Source organism: Equus quagga, chromosome 7 (assembly GCF_021613505.1).
Source record: "Equus quagga isolate Etosha38 chromosome 7, UCLA_HA_Equagga_1.0, whole genome shotgun sequence".
Taxonomy (NCBI): domain Eukaryota; kingdom Metazoa; phylum Chordata; class Mammalia; order Perissodactyla; family Equidae; genus Equus; species Equus quagga.
The window spans coordinates 52,530,772-52,547,008 of NC_060273.1; the positions used below are offsets into that span (position 1 = coordinate 52,530,772).

General features: G+C 42.3%; 1 protein-coding gene across 4 annotated transcripts in view; it reads right to left on the reverse strand.

The window, feature by feature from the left end:
- Positions 1-4,097: 4,097 nt before the first annotated feature.
- Positions 4,098-16,237, reverse strand: part of GABRP (gamma-aminobutyric acid type A receptor subunit pi) — a 28,790-nt gene continuing 16,650 nt past the window's right edge. For 3 of the 4 annotated variants that reach the window (XM_046667524.1, XM_046667525.1, XM_046667526.1), the window contains 6 exons: positions 15,589-15,806; positions 12,168-12,250; positions 8,347-8,484; positions 7,718-7,870; positions 7,017-7,204; positions 4,098-4,905 (listed from right to left, as the gene is read on the reverse strand). In XM_046667524.1, the coding sequence (XP_046523480.1) occupies positions 4,603-4,905; positions 7,017-7,204; positions 7,718-7,870; positions 8,347-8,484; positions 12,168-12,250; positions 15,589-15,806 (1,083 nt within the window). In that variant the 3' untranslated portion in view covers positions 4,098-4,602. Of the gene's footprint in view, positions 4,906-6,589; positions 6,904-7,016; positions 7,205-7,717; positions 7,871-8,346; positions 8,485-12,167; positions 12,251-15,588; positions 15,807-16,237 lie in introns of those variants that run through there. The other variant, XM_046667527.1, reaches the window with a different exon arrangement.

The window sequence follows — 16,237 nt, forward strand, 5'->3', positions numbered from 1 at the left end:
TTGTGACAACATGTGTGAAATGTTGTCTACCAAGAAGCTCATTAGAGACTCAGAGTCCAAGACTTTTACTGCAGGCTGGTCACAAAGGCACCCTCTGCTTAGCCTGATCCAAAAGGCCAGACACCTAGAAGAGGAGCGAGTGTTCAGCATAAACCACATTGTTTCTACAAACAGTTTAGGCACAGTGAGTCACTCTTACCAATTAGAGAATAATGGGAACTCTCCCCAAATCCAAATCCCCAGATGCCAGCTAAGGGCCAACCTTGCAAACAGACCTTTTTAATGATAGTAGTCTCAGGCCTGCTATGTTAACTTTTTTCTGCGTAGTGTGTAATCCAATTTTCTGAGGATTTTAATAAAATTCATGCCCTAACTTGAAGAGGAAGCAGGCCATGAATGCAGGGTATGGGCCACCTGACTCTGCAAGACCATTTAGGCCTTGGCTCTAGTCTGGGTTTAGAGAAGAGATAACTGGTTTGTAGATGCAGGTGTCCTGAAAGATCACGGAAACATTGGATCAACATGCAGCTACTCACTCGCTTTTTATGTTCTATTCCCTCTTTCAGTTTTCCAAATGGGATGGCTTCTTCTCTAATTTCTAGAAAGTCACAATTATAAGTAATGAGATTGGATGATCAAAACCTATTTCACATCCATGTCACTGAAAGCTGTGAATCACATGACTCCCCTTCAAATCCCTAAAAAGAAATCATAATTTTGGAACGCAACCTTGTGGGTCACCAGGAATCTTCTTAGGCATACATTCTTTCTTAGCAATACTTGGTATGACACTTTCATTTTTTGCAGCCAGAGGCATCTCCCAGCATCTACAACCTCCCAAGATTACCTGGCAGAACAGAGCTGTCTGCTTTCGGGCATGTGGATGGCAAAATAAAAGGGGAGAGATGATTGTTTATTCTCATGGGAAATTTCCAGATGGAGACTAGAAGTTTATGTGAGCATTTCATTATTCAGTGGCATTTCATTATTCACCTTGCACATTTTCTTCCTCCTAAACAATTAGACTTTCTTTTAAGTTCGTTCCTGTCGAGTTACTTTTTCAGTTCACTTATTCAGGTGAATAGAGGAACAGCATGTCTCTGTACAAAACCCTTCTTGAGCCTAATAATGACAGTCATTGTCATTCAGCCTTGCTTTTCAAGGTGCAAAAGCTCCTTCTTATTGGACCTGTTTTCCATGGTTTTAATCACTCTGTCATCTTTCTTTGACTCACTTTCCATTTCTGTACTTACTTCTTAAAAGTGTGGTGGCCAAAATTGGACTTAATGTTTTTCAACCCAAATATACTATGGTCTGATATATATCTAATTTCTCTACAAAAACTGTTGAAAAGAATGTGTAATACATATGTAATACAATATGTATTATTGTAATATGTACAATAGTAAATTGTATATATAGATATTTTTTAATTATTCAAAAAACATGAAACACATATTCAAACATTCTTTCCTTCTTTAAAATCATTGGTACAACATATAAATTACATTAAGTATGTATTGGGTATAATTCCCTGTCTGTTAACACTCACTTTTAAAAATATATATTAAGAAGCAAGGATCTTTGACAGTAAAAGTATTGTAGCCTGATCAAAATTAACTATGTGTCGGGCGCTGAGAAGAACTGCCCTGTTGTGTAAGAGTAACACGCAGTGTTGAAGAAAGACCACGTCTTGATCTTGGTTGTCGAACTCCCCCAAGTACATATTGTCGCTACACTGGCTTGGCCCTGAAAGGCCACGCAGAACTTTTCTCCTAGCAGTTCCACCCGCGTTGCCAACTCATTTTCAGCTTGGAGTCTAATGTCATCTCTAGCTCTCTTCTGCTGTGCTCATTTCTCCATTCCTCCCTATCTTCCATTTGAAATTAACCCTCTGTCATTTACTTGTTATTGAATGTCTTCACATATATATGACTTCCTATATTGAGAATACTGATATTCTCAATATCAAGGTAATTGAAAATTATCTTTGACTTAGTATATTCTCAACTCTACCAAGTCCCTTTGGGAAATTTGATGAGGTGTTAATCTTGATATTTTCACCCCCAAAACAACTATTTTGAATAAAGTGAGTCCTGGGACTGATCTGGGTAGGTAGGATACACGGGGTAGGTCTAGAACCTTATGAGGTTTTATTGAGAACGCTAATGTTGTAGCCTACATAAATTTCAGAGTAATACAAAATTCAAGAATTTTTTTCCCAAAGTGTATTCTCAAACTGCAAAAATATCATTTAATGAAAACAAAAGAGAATTCCAAAAACAATAAAGAAGGCTTGGAAGGGGATCCCTGACATTTTCTGAGAACTGGATCTTTGCATATCACCAGGCCCAGCGGCTTAACTGCAAGGAAAGTGTTGAGGTGCAGTGATATCACAGAAAGGCATCAATTGTGTCACCAGTGTTTATCTTCCTTGGCAGGAAACAGTAGCGGGGTGTGTGTGTGTGTGTGTGTGCACGCATGCACGCACATATGTATCTGTGTACTGTCTGGGATGGAAGGAGCACAAAGAGTGTGAGCCCACTGAATTTGTACTATGATGTGTATCTTTTCCAAATGGGATCTTACAACCTTCATTCTATAGACGACCACTTGATTTGGTGGGTAGCTAATATGGTATATTTATTTCACAGTTTCACGCCTTTACAGTTTCCTTTATATAATGCTTGAATGAGGCTTCAGAGAACATATTTCATTTTAAATATTTTTTTAAAAATCACAAATATGAATGAAACATACAACTACATTGCACTTTTTTTTTTTTTTAAAGATTTTATTTTTTCCTTTTTCTCCCCAAAGCCCCCCGGTACATAGTTGTGTATTCTTCGTTGTGGGTTCTTCTAGTTGTGGCATGTGGGACGCTGCCTCAGCGTGGTCTGATGAGCAGTGCCATGTCCGCGCCCAGGATTCGAACTAACGAAACACTGGGTCGCCTGCAGCGGAGCGTGCGAACTTAACCACTCGGCCACGGGGCCAGCCCCTACATTGCATCTTTTTTAACTCCCCCATTCCCATTAGAAACATTTTGTTAAAAGTTCAGGTGATCAAACCCATAGAAACCGAATTGTGAGAAGTATCATAATGGGAAAAAGAATGAAAGCCTGTAGTACAGGAGTTTACAGAAGAGAGATGATCTTCCAAAGTCATGGTTTATTTCTGAAAGGAAGAGTAAAAGCATACATTTATTAGAAAGGAAGCTAAAGAATTAAAGGTGGCAAGTCTCTTTAAAATGATTGAGGCTGAACTGGAAGCACTTATCATGGCACACTTGCAAGTCTCTACCTATGGTGCTGTCGGCTGCGCTTGACCAAGGAGCAGGGAGAGATGCACACTTGTGCTTCTTATGTTAGGGTTAAGAGTGACTGGACGTGGAAAAGGCAGCTCACCTGCAGCCTCAACATACGTTCTGTGACAAGTCCCATGTTACTCAGAAAGTTCAGGACTCAGGGCCAACATTGCCCTGTTCATGCAGGATAAGCCACTCAAAGCAGTCCGGCTAGAAGGATCAGGGATCTGAGCAAAGCCAAGCTTATTTGTGCTAAGCCTCTTGTTTCTGGGTAACGCAGCTCATTGTCTAACAAGCATCATTCCTGGTCATTAGAGCATAGGGATAAAAGCTCCTCTTGGAAAGATGCAGGGGATCTGATGCTGACAAAGCGTCGCTCAGCGTCAGAGCAGCAGATAGAAATGGACTCAGTTCTGCAAGTCTTGATGGCAACAGTCCATATTAAGGCTTCTAGAATAAGTAAAAGAAAAAATCTTCCATTTCCATCCCTGATGTGGAGGAAAGGGCTTTAACATTGTTTAGGACTGGTGCGCATATAACAGCAAAATGATAAGACATGTCAAATGGGAGAATAAAGGCCCAGAGCCCTTCTAGTTTGGGGAATCCATTATATCTCAGAAAAAAGGGATTTATGTTTGAGATTATTGATCTACCAAATTTTTCTTCACTTAAACATTAGATTTTCCAGTGGTAGGACATAATTGGAATTTGGGGACGATTCTGCTCTGGAATGAAACACTGTATTAAAAACTCATCTTGGTATTGAGTTAGTTCAGTGACTTCCAGTGAATTAACTTAGGCCCACATTTTATTTTGATCAAAAGCAAAAACCAGAAAATATTACTCCCTGAATAGGCAACAACACATTTTATAAGCACTGCGAGATTTAGTAAATGGCATGTATGATTAATTTAGAAACAACCCCTAACCCTTGAGGGTTATTCAATACATGTAATGGTCTCTTCACTTGTTATATGAGGTAAATGCAGACCAGGGAGCCACTGTGCAAATAGTCAGCCTTGAGTAAGTTTGTAATCTTGGGCTTCATGGGGATGTCTTTCATAAAGATAAAAAAGGAATGGGCTGATGTTGCTAGTACAATTCTCTGTAATGCTAGGACTTCTACACAGCTTAAATAATATCTGAGGGTCCATTCCTTGAGGAGAAATTCTCAAATGTTATTTTAGTCACTTCTGGCACCATGGGGTTAGGGTACACACTCGGCTTAGAATACCATTCACATCATTACCTTGTTGAGTTGAAGACCTATGGCATGCAAACAATTCAACATACTCTCAAAAATACATGTAGTATGCCCAGTAAAATACATTGGCTAGCATAAAAATCAAAGGAAATAGTAGTTTAGAATATCGATCAACATTACTGGGGTTTTGAATTGTGAAATAATCAACAATCCTGCCCATCTTATCTCGGAAGACAAACTTGAACTTGTCACTGGTTTTCATTGTCAGGTCGCTGTAGTCAACGTTATCACCAGAAATTTCAATGCTGGCAAAGCTGATCTTCCGTTTAAAGCTGGAGATGGAGCTGTTGATGATGTTAGTAATATTGACTTCTTCCACTTCCTTCGTTGTCCCCTAGTTCATAGACAGTGCAGTTAGTTTGGCAGACTTGATTCAGCACAATAAATGAGTATTTATATACTTAGAGGTCAAAGTATTGAATAATTAGGTTTCATAGAGAGTAGCAGTGAGTGCCTCAGAAATGGGCTGGTAAGCCAGAGTTGGCAGCCCTGTTATCCTGCTTTTAGGCATTCACCCCTAGGCCATCAGCTTGTATAATGGGAAAAATAATCATTGCCCACTCTAGATGTGTAGAGCTGTGTGCTAAATGCTGAATTCTCAGGCTTTGAAGTTAGCTGACCTGGGTTCAAATCCCATTCTGCCTCTCACCATTGTGCAACTCTAGCCATCTTAATCCCTTGAAGACTCAATTTCCTTGCCTGCAAAATCATGATGATATTAATACCTGCCTCATGAGACTCACGGGAAGATTAAATAGTATAAACTATGTAAAGCATTTAGTTGGTGTTTGATGGAATTCCATTCTGTTTCAGGGAGGAGAAAGTAATAGATTATGAAAGTTGACAGAAACCAGCAGTGTCTTAAGGTCTTTGCCACACAAACAGAAATACTGATGCTCCCTGAAATTCCAGAGAGTTGCCATTCTCCAACATGTCTGGGGTGACATAGCATGTGGGGAGTGTAGTGAAGTCAGAGAGAGTGGAGTTTGGATCCTTGACCAGGCCACTTATGAAGTGTGGCATCTTGAATGAGTTACTCACCTCTCTGAGTGGCAGATTCCTCAACAGTAAAATTGGGATAATAATGGTACCCACATGATGGGTTCTTGGGTGGACTAAATGAGATGTCGATAAGTTGTTTAGCACACAGCAAGTACTCTGTAGTGAAGCCATTATTAAACACATGGCAAAATAAGGTCTTTCTGGTGTCTTCAATGAAGGATTTCAGTAAGTCTACAATCCCTTTTTTGCCAATCTACCACATCCAGACTTTTCTTTTCCTTTTTTTTTTGTAATTAACCATCTTCCCCTTAATGAAGCCTATAGGGAGTAAAATAAATGAAATCCATATTCTTTTTTGGCTAGCACAGATGGACCATTTGCCTTTGGTACTTGGCTAATATGACTGTGTAAAACACTGTTCACAATAGTCAAACACAAGGGAAAAGGCAACTCGATCTCTGGGCTATTCTGATTCCTCATTTCCTCACCATTAAACCCTGTGTAGTCCTGGCATTTTGCTAAAGGTGAGCACCTCTTCTGTGCTGAATCCCTATCATTTTCTTGCTGTTAACATGCGTTTTAGTACATCAAAGTCTATCAAATTGGGCTTCCAAAAACTCCTGGGCTTCCATGGGCCTGTAGAGGATAATAGTTAAGAGCATGGACTACTGCCCACTGCAAGTGGGAATAACAGCTAAGTGTCAGGCTTTGGAGCTAAGCAGATTTAGGTTCAAATACCAGCTCTACCTCTTACTATCGGTATCACCTGGGATAGGTCATCTACCCTTCCTATACCTCAGATTCCACAACTGCAAAAATGAAGATAGCCTTACTGGGTTGTTATGAGCATTTTAAATGATATAACATTTGCAAAGGGCTTGTGACTGTGTCTGATGCATGTAAATGATCAATAGATAATAACCATTATTATTATTCTGAGAGCTGGACCACAGTGTTTCATGGCTAAATCAGATAATGACAGTCTTTCCCAACTGGCAGAAAAATATGCTCACTGAGAAATTTGCCACAATTTAATTTTGTCCATACATTTTCCAGTAAACCATTATCTGTATAATTTAAGAAAACAAGAATGTAACGAAAGAATTAAATAGTAAAGACATATTAATCTGAAACTTGTAAGCAGCTGATCACATTTGGTTTGATATTGGGTTTTTCAAGGATTAGGTTTTTCTTGTGGTTGCGATTTTATGTTGCTTAACAGATAACGTAGTTATTTTCTGCTGGAAAATTAAACGTATTAATATCTCATTGTATTGGGCAAAAAGAGCAGTCTTCTTCAAAAGATGTCATGACTTCCAGATGCCCTCACCTGAACAAGAATGAGAATCACTGGAGCGAAGTGAATCACTGTGGGGCAGTTCATCTCTACCGACCAGCACACGGCACAAGCGACGAATCAAACAGGGCCCTCAAAATTCTTACCCTATCTTTGGCTGCCATCTGCTGTAAGGAGCTGTAGTGGGCAACTGCATATTCCAGTAGGGCCCCAAACACGAAGCTAAAGCAGATCCCCAGGTACACATCGATGGCCTTTATAAAGCAGTTGGTGTTGGGAAGTGAAGTGCGGGACCCGATCATCAGTGTGGTCATTGACAACACGGTGGTCACTCCTGGGAAAACAGGTAGGCGGTGTTCCCACGTTAGTGGCCAGTGAACCTTCCATCATCATCACCTGGCAGACAGTCTGACTGTCTCCATTCAGGAGTTGGCAGAGTGGGGACACGACTCAGAAATAGAATATAGTTCATTTTGAAAAATCTGTGGTCTTCAGGAACAGGGTGAGTTTGTTCATTTTGTACAGATATGAGTGATACGATGTTCTAAATGTTTTGCTGTCTGTCTTTTTATTGGAGGGGGGTGTTCAGTGCACAGAATAACTGACAACAGGCCATCTAATCACAATTCTCCGTTATCTGTCACTGTGAAACATAAGTATAAAAATGCACTACTCCTGGACCAGTCTCTCTCTATCTCTGTCTATCTCTTTTTCTCTCTCTGTAAAAGAATCTCTCAAGAAACCAACTCCTGGAACTACTCTCTGAATGTCTATGAGAATAATGATTGAAGGAAAAAAAAGGACTTGATAACACAATTCTTAGAAATCTCCTGTTGTTGGGGCTTACCAATGCAGGTTCTTGCAGGAACTGAATCAAGGGAGATCCAAAACGAAACCCAGGATAACACCACCAGGAAAGTGGAAGGAACGTAGGTTTCCAGAATGAAATACAGGACATTCCTCCGAAGTTCAAATTGCAAGACCAATCGCGTATAATTTCCTGATAGGAAAGAGATAGGAAATCCTGTCTGCTCACATAGCAGAGTGGTTTCCCTATGGGAAGTTTAACTTAGCTACATGCACATGAAGCTATCAGTTATTCACCAACACCTAGTTAATCAGGAACTGTCATCACAGTTGCAATGAAAGAAAATGCTTTGCACAGAGCGGGATTTATAGGGGTGCTGATGCCCCCCACCCATGCTCCTTTTCTTCTGCCTTTCTCTTTCACAGTATCATTGTAGCATTGTAACTGCTGATTTCCTTGGCATCTACCTCACTGGATTGTGAGCCTCTTGAGGACCATTTCGATACTGGGTATGGAGCGAGTAAATGTGCTGAGTCCAAACTACTGCTCCACCACACTGCGGAGGCATTCCTGGGCCTCGAAGGGATAAAGGGGAGAAAAAAATGGTATTTCGGACTCAGAACGCATCTCGGTTATTTTTCTTTTGTACAGTGTGTCCCATGAGTTACCTGTTTCCTGCTGCGATCTGGTAACTAAGGTGAAATACCGTTGAACGGTGTACTGAGCAAGCCGCAGGTTTTCCAGCCCACGCACAGAATCGTTCCCTCTCAGCCAGGTGAACTCCACGTCATTCCCATCATAGCCCCCTGGCAAATAAAACGGTGCCCTGGTCAGTGCAAGAAGGTTGCAGATTGAACAGGTCTGGAAAATACTACGCTATGGAGACAGCATGAGCTTTGTCTTGATGGCGATAAGTCCAAGGATGATTCCATGGAAAACTTGGCATGATTTCTCTGGTGTAATTGCAGTGTCTACTCAGAATGAAGCGACCTGCTGGGGCAATTTGCTATCAATGGAGAACCAGTTCTATGCCAAGCATTGTATAGAGCTGGTAGATCAGAAGCCTCTAGAAGTGGCTGCTCTCATTATTTAAATGATATTTACTGAACACATATATGTGAACACACAAAGGACTATGCTAGATATTGCCTTTCAGCACAGTCTACCAGCTCTGATGGTGTTCTCAGGGACTTTGCAATTGGTCTGTTCATATTTCCACATTGGCTTAAATGTAAAAACTAAAACAAAACACCTATAGCCAGCCACTTTATTGATGTCTGTAAACATAAGCATTTGATAAATCTCAAAGCAGTTTTACAAGTATAGTTGATAATAGTAATAATAGCTACCTTTCATTAAATATTTATGTGAAGTCCTTTATATATTGTCTCTAATGTTTTCACAAACTAGCAAGGTGGTTTTTTTTATATTTTCTGAAATTAGGATGGATCTGATAGTTGACTTATATATAGATAAAGTAGAGCTTACATTATTTCCTAAAACATTATTATTCAACAAATGTCCCTTAGAATTGAGGAACTGTAATGTTTTGCCCATTTTATACATGAAAAATCAGATTCAGAGAGGTTACATAACTTTCTCAGGATAACAAAGCAAGTAAGAAACAAAGCCAGGATCATACCTTAGGAAAGTTTAATCCCAAAGCCCATGGATGATGATAATAATATCTATCATTTAGTTAGTAATTATATTTCTAAGTGCTTTGTAACATTATCATCTCATTTAATCCTCAAAATATCTCTTGGAGAAGAGAGATGAATGGTTAATATGCACATGGAAAGATACTCCATATCATTAGTCATCAGGGAAATGCAAATCAAAGCCACAATAAGATACCACTTCACACCCATAAGAATGGCTATAACAAAAAAGCAGACGATAACAAATGACGAGCATGTGGAGAAGCTGGAACATTGCTGATGGGGAGGTAAAATGGTACAACCACTTTGGAAAACAGTTTGACAGTTTCTTGAAAACTTAAAAATAAATTTACCATTTGACCCAGCATTCCACTCCTAAGTATATGCCCAAGAAAAATCAAATTGTGGCCACCAAAAGACTTGTACACAAATGCTCACAGCAGCATTATCCATACTAGCTAAAAGGCGGAAACGAGCCCAAGAGACTTGTACTTCTTGTATTCTTTTGTATGGAATCAAAAGGGAGTAAAGCAATAAAAAGGAATGACGTACTGATACATGCTCCAACATGTATGAACCTCAAAAACATTATGCTAAGTGAAAGAAGCCGGATGCAAAAGACCACATGTTATATTGATCCCATTTATATGAAATATCCAGAAAAGGCCACTGTATAGAGACAGAAAGTAGATTAGTGGTTGCCTGGGGGCTGGCAGTGGCAATGGGAGGTAACTGTAAATGGACAGAGGGCTCTCTTAGGTGCCACGGAAATGTGCTAACGACGGAATGTGGCAACTGTTGTACAACTCGGCAAATTTCCTAAAAATCTTTGAAATGTACAGTTAAAATGGGTGAATTTTATGATATGTAAATTATATCTCAATAAAGCTCTTAAAAAGTAACTCTGAGTCAGGTCCTATTATTTTTCCTACTTCCTTGACGAGGAAACTGAGGTCCAGAGAGGTTAGTTACTCACCCAAAGTCACTCAGCTCGTGACAGGAAAAGCCCAGTGATTCTGGCACCTGTGATCTCAAACCTCTCAGAACTGGGTTGCCTTTGTTTTCAAGGCTGTTGGGGAATGGGGAGCCAGTGCTGGGACTAACATTTTGTTAAGTCCTAGCCTACGGTATCCCCCATCTAGCAGTGGTTATCTTCCGCTTCATGGGGCGGAGAAGCAGTCATGAGCTCTTAGACGATTTACAGATGACAACTGTCTGCAGGCTTTCCCTTGGAAGCAACGCAAAATTTACTGGACCTAGCTGTCCAAATAGGCCTGGGATCCCAAAGAAATAAAAACTATCCAAAAAAGTGAATAGTACAAGCTCCTACTTGGACATTTTGCTTTTACAGCAAGTAAATGCTCACAATCATGACATTATCACCACTCTGTCCCTGGGTGGATATGTGCAATAATGGGATGGTATCAATTCTTTTCTAGGGACGGTGTTCAGGAAAAAACGCTTGGTGAGGTTTCTGCACCCAAATAAGTGCTAGTAAACATTTTGTGAAGCTTCCTCTGCTCACTGGGGACGGTATCTGTGAAGCAAATGCTGAAGTTTCCAGCAGAATCTCACTCCTGGGATTGAAGATGAGCACAGCCACACAGGGAGGGCAATTACTTTTTTCCATGTGGGACTGAAAATGAGTTCTCTTTTAGATAACTCAAGTTTTATTCTGCCCCCAAACAGCTGTATTGCTTCCAGAAGGTTTCACATGCATTTAATCAATAAGGCAATTAATCTGCCTGTCTGAGTCACTAATTAAATGTCTACCTCTGGAAAATGACTGCTGCCTCATAATGGTTGTGCTTCTTGGATGTTGGCCACTGTGTTCTCCTGTCAGAAGTGCCCACTAGTCTCCAGTGCTTGACTATAGTTTTTCCTCCTCGTATAAGCCATGCTTTCATGCTTTAATGACTCCTATCTGAGGTGTTGTTTTCCCAGGACGCCTATCACACGTGCTACCTCCCCAGGTTTGGTGGGCATTTCGGAGTGGTTTACTAAGGAACGTGGAGATTACTCAACAATACCAGGAATTCATTTGACACACATCAGCTTAGAGTAAATTCTCATTCCTCATCATAAACAACCCCCTAGACTGCAGTTTAGATGCCCTCTTATTGGCATTACTGCATTAAGCTTTATATATATATATCTCTCAAACAATTTCGTTTAGAAGTTGGAAGGAGTCGTGCAATAAATGTCAATGATTGCTTTGTATATTTGCCATTTCTAACCTCTGCTGTGTTCTTTCTGGCTTCCACACCTCAGCAGATTCTGACTTCCACTCCTAGTCCTACTGACCTTCAATTCCATGGCTGTCTTGTCTACTGTTGGCTGGAAATATCTCGTGCCAATGCACAATGGTCCTCCCCAGAAGATGTAATGTTGGGGGGGCTGGCCCAGTGGTATAGTGGTTAAGTTCATGCACTCCGCTTTGGTGGCCTGGAGTTCCCCAGTTTGTATCCTGGGTGCAGACCTACACACCGCTCATCAAGCCATGTTGTGGCGGCATCCCACATAGAAGAACTACAAGGACTTACAACTACATACTGAGGCTTTGGGGAGAAAAATAAAGAGGAAAGTTGGCAACAGATGTTAGCTCTGGGCCAATCTTCCTCACCAAAACAAAACAAAATAGAACAAAAAAACCGATGTAACGTTGGAAGGTTTGTCTTAGAGCTGTCTCTAAATCTCTCTGTATGTACACTCAGAAGGGCTGAACCCACTGAAATCAACACCAAGAAAAAACAGGACACTCTTCATCAATACACAGCTCTAAGTCACCCAGGAAAATCATCTTAGGGGCCTGTGGGATATATACTCACAGCTTTCCAGTTGCAACTTGCATGTCTGTGTGTCCATGGGGTATTTAGACAGGTCCATATTACATGCAACAGTTGTTGTGATTCTAAGAAAGGAAAAATGCATTCAAAAAGAGTGTTATGAAATGAGATATCACCTTACACCCATCAGAATGGGTTAACAAGACAAGAAGTAACAAACGTTGGAGAGGATGTGGAGAAACGGGAACCCTCACACACTGCTGGTGGGAATGCAAACTGGTGCAGCCACTATGGAAAACAGTATGAAGATTTCTCAAAAAATTAAAAATAGAATTACCATATGATTCAGCTATGCTGCTATTGGCTATTTATCCAAAGAACATGAAACCAACAATTCAAAGAGATTTATGCATCCTTATGTTCATTGCAGCATTATTCACAATAGCCAACACATGGAAGCAACCCAAGAGCCCATCAATGGATACATGGATAAAGACGATGTGGTGTATATATCTATATATACACAAAGGAATACTACTCGGCCATAAAAAAGACACAATTGTGCCATTTGTGACAACATGGATGGACCTTGAGGGGATTCTGCCAAGCAAAATAAGCCAGACAGAGAAAGACAAACACAGTATGACTTCACTCATATGTGAAGCACAAACACATGGATAAGGAGAACAGAATAGTGGTTAGTGGAGGGGAAAGGGGTGGGGGGAGGGTGAAAGGGGTAAAGGAGCACATACGTATAGTGACAGATAAAAACTAGACTATTGGTGGTGAACATGATGCAATCTATACAGAAACTGATATAGAATAATGTACACCTGAAGTTTACATAATGTTACAAGTCAATATGATGTCAATTAAAAAAAAAGAGTGTGGGGTGGCCCAGTGGCACAGCAGTTAAGTTCCCATGTTCCGCTTCGGCAGCCCAGGGTTTGCCAGTTCAGATCCCAGGTGTGGACACGGCACCGCTTGGCACGCCATGCTGTGGTAGGCGTCCCACATATAAAGTAGAGGAAGATGGGCATGGATGTTAGCTCAGGGCCAGTCTTCCTCAGCAAAAAGAGGAGGATCGGCAGCATTTAGCTCAGGGTTAATCTTCCTCAAAAAAAAAAAAAAAAAAAAAGGAGCGTTATGAGCATGCTATAAAAAATATACATTCTCTTTAAGGGCCACTCCAAGAGGACTTTCACCTTGACTCTTACAGTGAACACATGACTTGGAGCCTGCATTCAAAGCATTCCTGAGGTTTTCTGTGCTAAGCAACAACTGCCAGACTCAGTTAAAGCTGGGATTCAGAGGGGAGGAAGCTGGAATGTTGGCAATTCAGAGGCAAACTTGCAACAGTATTGCAGAACAGACTCACTCATTGGCTTGTTTGTGATGGCTTTGCATCCACTTTTAAAATTTAATCTTCATGACAAAGTCATGAGGAGCCAGAACAGAGATCACTGTCACTACTGTCACCATTTGACAACAGACTTAGGGGCTTGCTTAGGTTCACACAGCTCTTAGTGGCGGAGCTGGGGCTGGAGCCCAGGTCTCCTGGCTGTGCAGGCCAAAAGGCCCCTGCCTCCTGGAGGGGATTGGCATGCAGGGCACGTGGAGGGCATCACAGGGCACTAGGCACTAGGCACTGTGGCTCTTGGGGACCAACACTCAAAGACATTCAATTAAACAGCAGTTAAGCCCTCACAACGGAGATTTCAATTGACAGACATTTATTTTCCTTTTTCTTCAGTGTCACACATTTTTATTAAGCACATTTATTTATTAAGCACTGTGCTGGGTGCTTGGGGCAAGTGGAAATGCTCACAGCACGGTGCCTACTTCGAGGAAGCTCATGCTCCCTTACGGGAGACAGAGACTAACATCAGCTACTCTTTACCGAAGGCTTACCGCTAGCCAGCCCCCATGTGAAGTGCTTCACATGCATTATCCCTTTGAATTTCTACAACAGCTTTATGAGGTAGGAAATATTACTCTTCTTTGGCTGCTGAGGAAACTGAGGCTCAGAGAGTTAGGTAATTTGCCTAAGGTCACAGAGCAGGGACTTGCTCCAAACCTGTCTGACTCTAGAGCCAGGCTATTAACCATCATCCATTATTTGTAAGCCTTGTACAGGGCAGATTGTGATCTGTGCCATAATACAGACAGACACACACACAGGCACACACACATATGCACCCATACACACATACATGTGCTGTGGGAACACAGGGAAGGAGGACATTAATGTTGACTGGAGTTGGGGGTCAAGGGAGAAGTCTAGTTAGGTTTCTTGAAAGAGGAGTTGGAGTTCTGGTTGGTTTTTGCAAAATTCAGTGCAGCTGAGGAGTGTCAGATGAACAATCCAGAAACTCAGTTTATTGGTTAGCTCAGTCTTTGTTATATAACTTCAGCCTCTAACTTGGGATTAAAGATCAGCTCCATGAATATTTGGTTCCTAGACTTCTCTCCAAGGCTTCTTTGAGCATTAGGTTCGCTCAGTCCTGGCACATCCCTGGCACAGACAGCGCTAAGTCCTCCGCCTGTGGCTGCCTTTCCTGTTCCAGCCAACCTGTGGCTTGATGAACAATTGAGTGGAAGGGATGCTGGGCCTCAGGGATTTGGGGGAGGGGTAGAGGGGAGCCCAAGGCTGCAGGTGGCAGAGGCCTTGGGGCACAGCACTTTGATTCTCTGTACACGCACGGCTCAGACGAGCAGAGAGGCATGGAGCTCCCGTGTGATGGGAAAGCTCCTTGTGCACCTCTGTGTTTGCTCCTGCTATTCCCCTTACTTCTTCCTTTGCTAACTTCCTTCTTCCTCTTTAAAATGCAGCTCAGAGTCCTGTGAAAGCATCTCTAACATCACGCCACACCCTTAACCTACTCCCCAACTTGGGCCACCAGCACCCTGAACTTCCTGTGCTTATGTGTCAGGACACCATCTTTTTGGTGTGTGTGCATGAGGAAGATTGGCCCTGAGCTATCATCTGTTGCCAATCTTCCTCTTCTTTTGCTTGAAGAAGATTAGCCCTGAGCTAACATCTGTGCCAAGCTTCCTCTACTTTGTATGTGGGACACTGCCACAGCATGGCTGATGAGTGGAGTAGGTCGGCACCTGGGATCTGAACCCTCAAACCCCAGGCTGAGAAGCAGAGTGCAGGCAACTTTAACCATTTGGCCATGGGGCCGGCCCCAGGACACTGTCTTATTCAGCTGTGTATCCTCATCCTCAGCATCCAGCACGGGCCCATTCACAGAGCAGGCATTCAGTAGGTGCTTGTTGTGCCAAAATGAACTGAGAGAGGGCGCCTCTCCTGTGAGACAAGGACCTGAGAAGGCAGGAGCATGAGAAGGGTGGGACCTCAGTGAGGTTATGAGTGTTCGTCAGAGCTACCCAAGGTGTCTCTAGGCCTTTTCTTCCAGCCGTTTCCCCTGGCAGCCTGAGGTTGCAGGTGCCTAGTTACCTGAGAGCATAGAGGACCGTGCCATTGGAGAAGAGGCGGATGAGCCTGTTTCCCACAGTGACTTCGTGGAGGAAGGACTTCTTGGACTCCACGATGTAGGTGTCCGGCACCCAGAGGAACTCCACGAGGCGCGCGTCGAGAGTGAAGCTCGTGTTGCCCTCGAACACCAGCCGCCGGTCCGTCCAGCGCTGTCTGAGGTATATGGTGGCTGTGTAGTCCTGAAGGGGAGCCAGGGCGTGGCAATGGATGAGGGGAGAAAGACTTGAAAACGGAAGGAAGGGGGTCAAGTCTGACTCCCCGCCCCACCTCCACTTAGATCAAGAGCACACGCTACAGTGGACAGTGGTGAGTAGATTTTGTCTTGGGGTGGTGGCCTGTGGCAATGAGAGGACAAAGCAGCTTATTCATTCCAGGTGGTAACTCCCACTGCCAAAAGGGAACCCCATAGGAGCGTGTTCAGCATCTTAACTCACTTGTCCTCCATCACAGAGGCCCCACCAAATTGTGGAAAGGTTTTGGTGAGCTAAGTGCTTAGGCTGTCGAAGATTTCTCCGGAATGCACAGTGGGACCTCTTGGCAAATTGCCATTAGTGTCACCTTGTCTTTAATGTATTGTCTCATGTGAGAGGATGGTTGAGAGCAATGACAT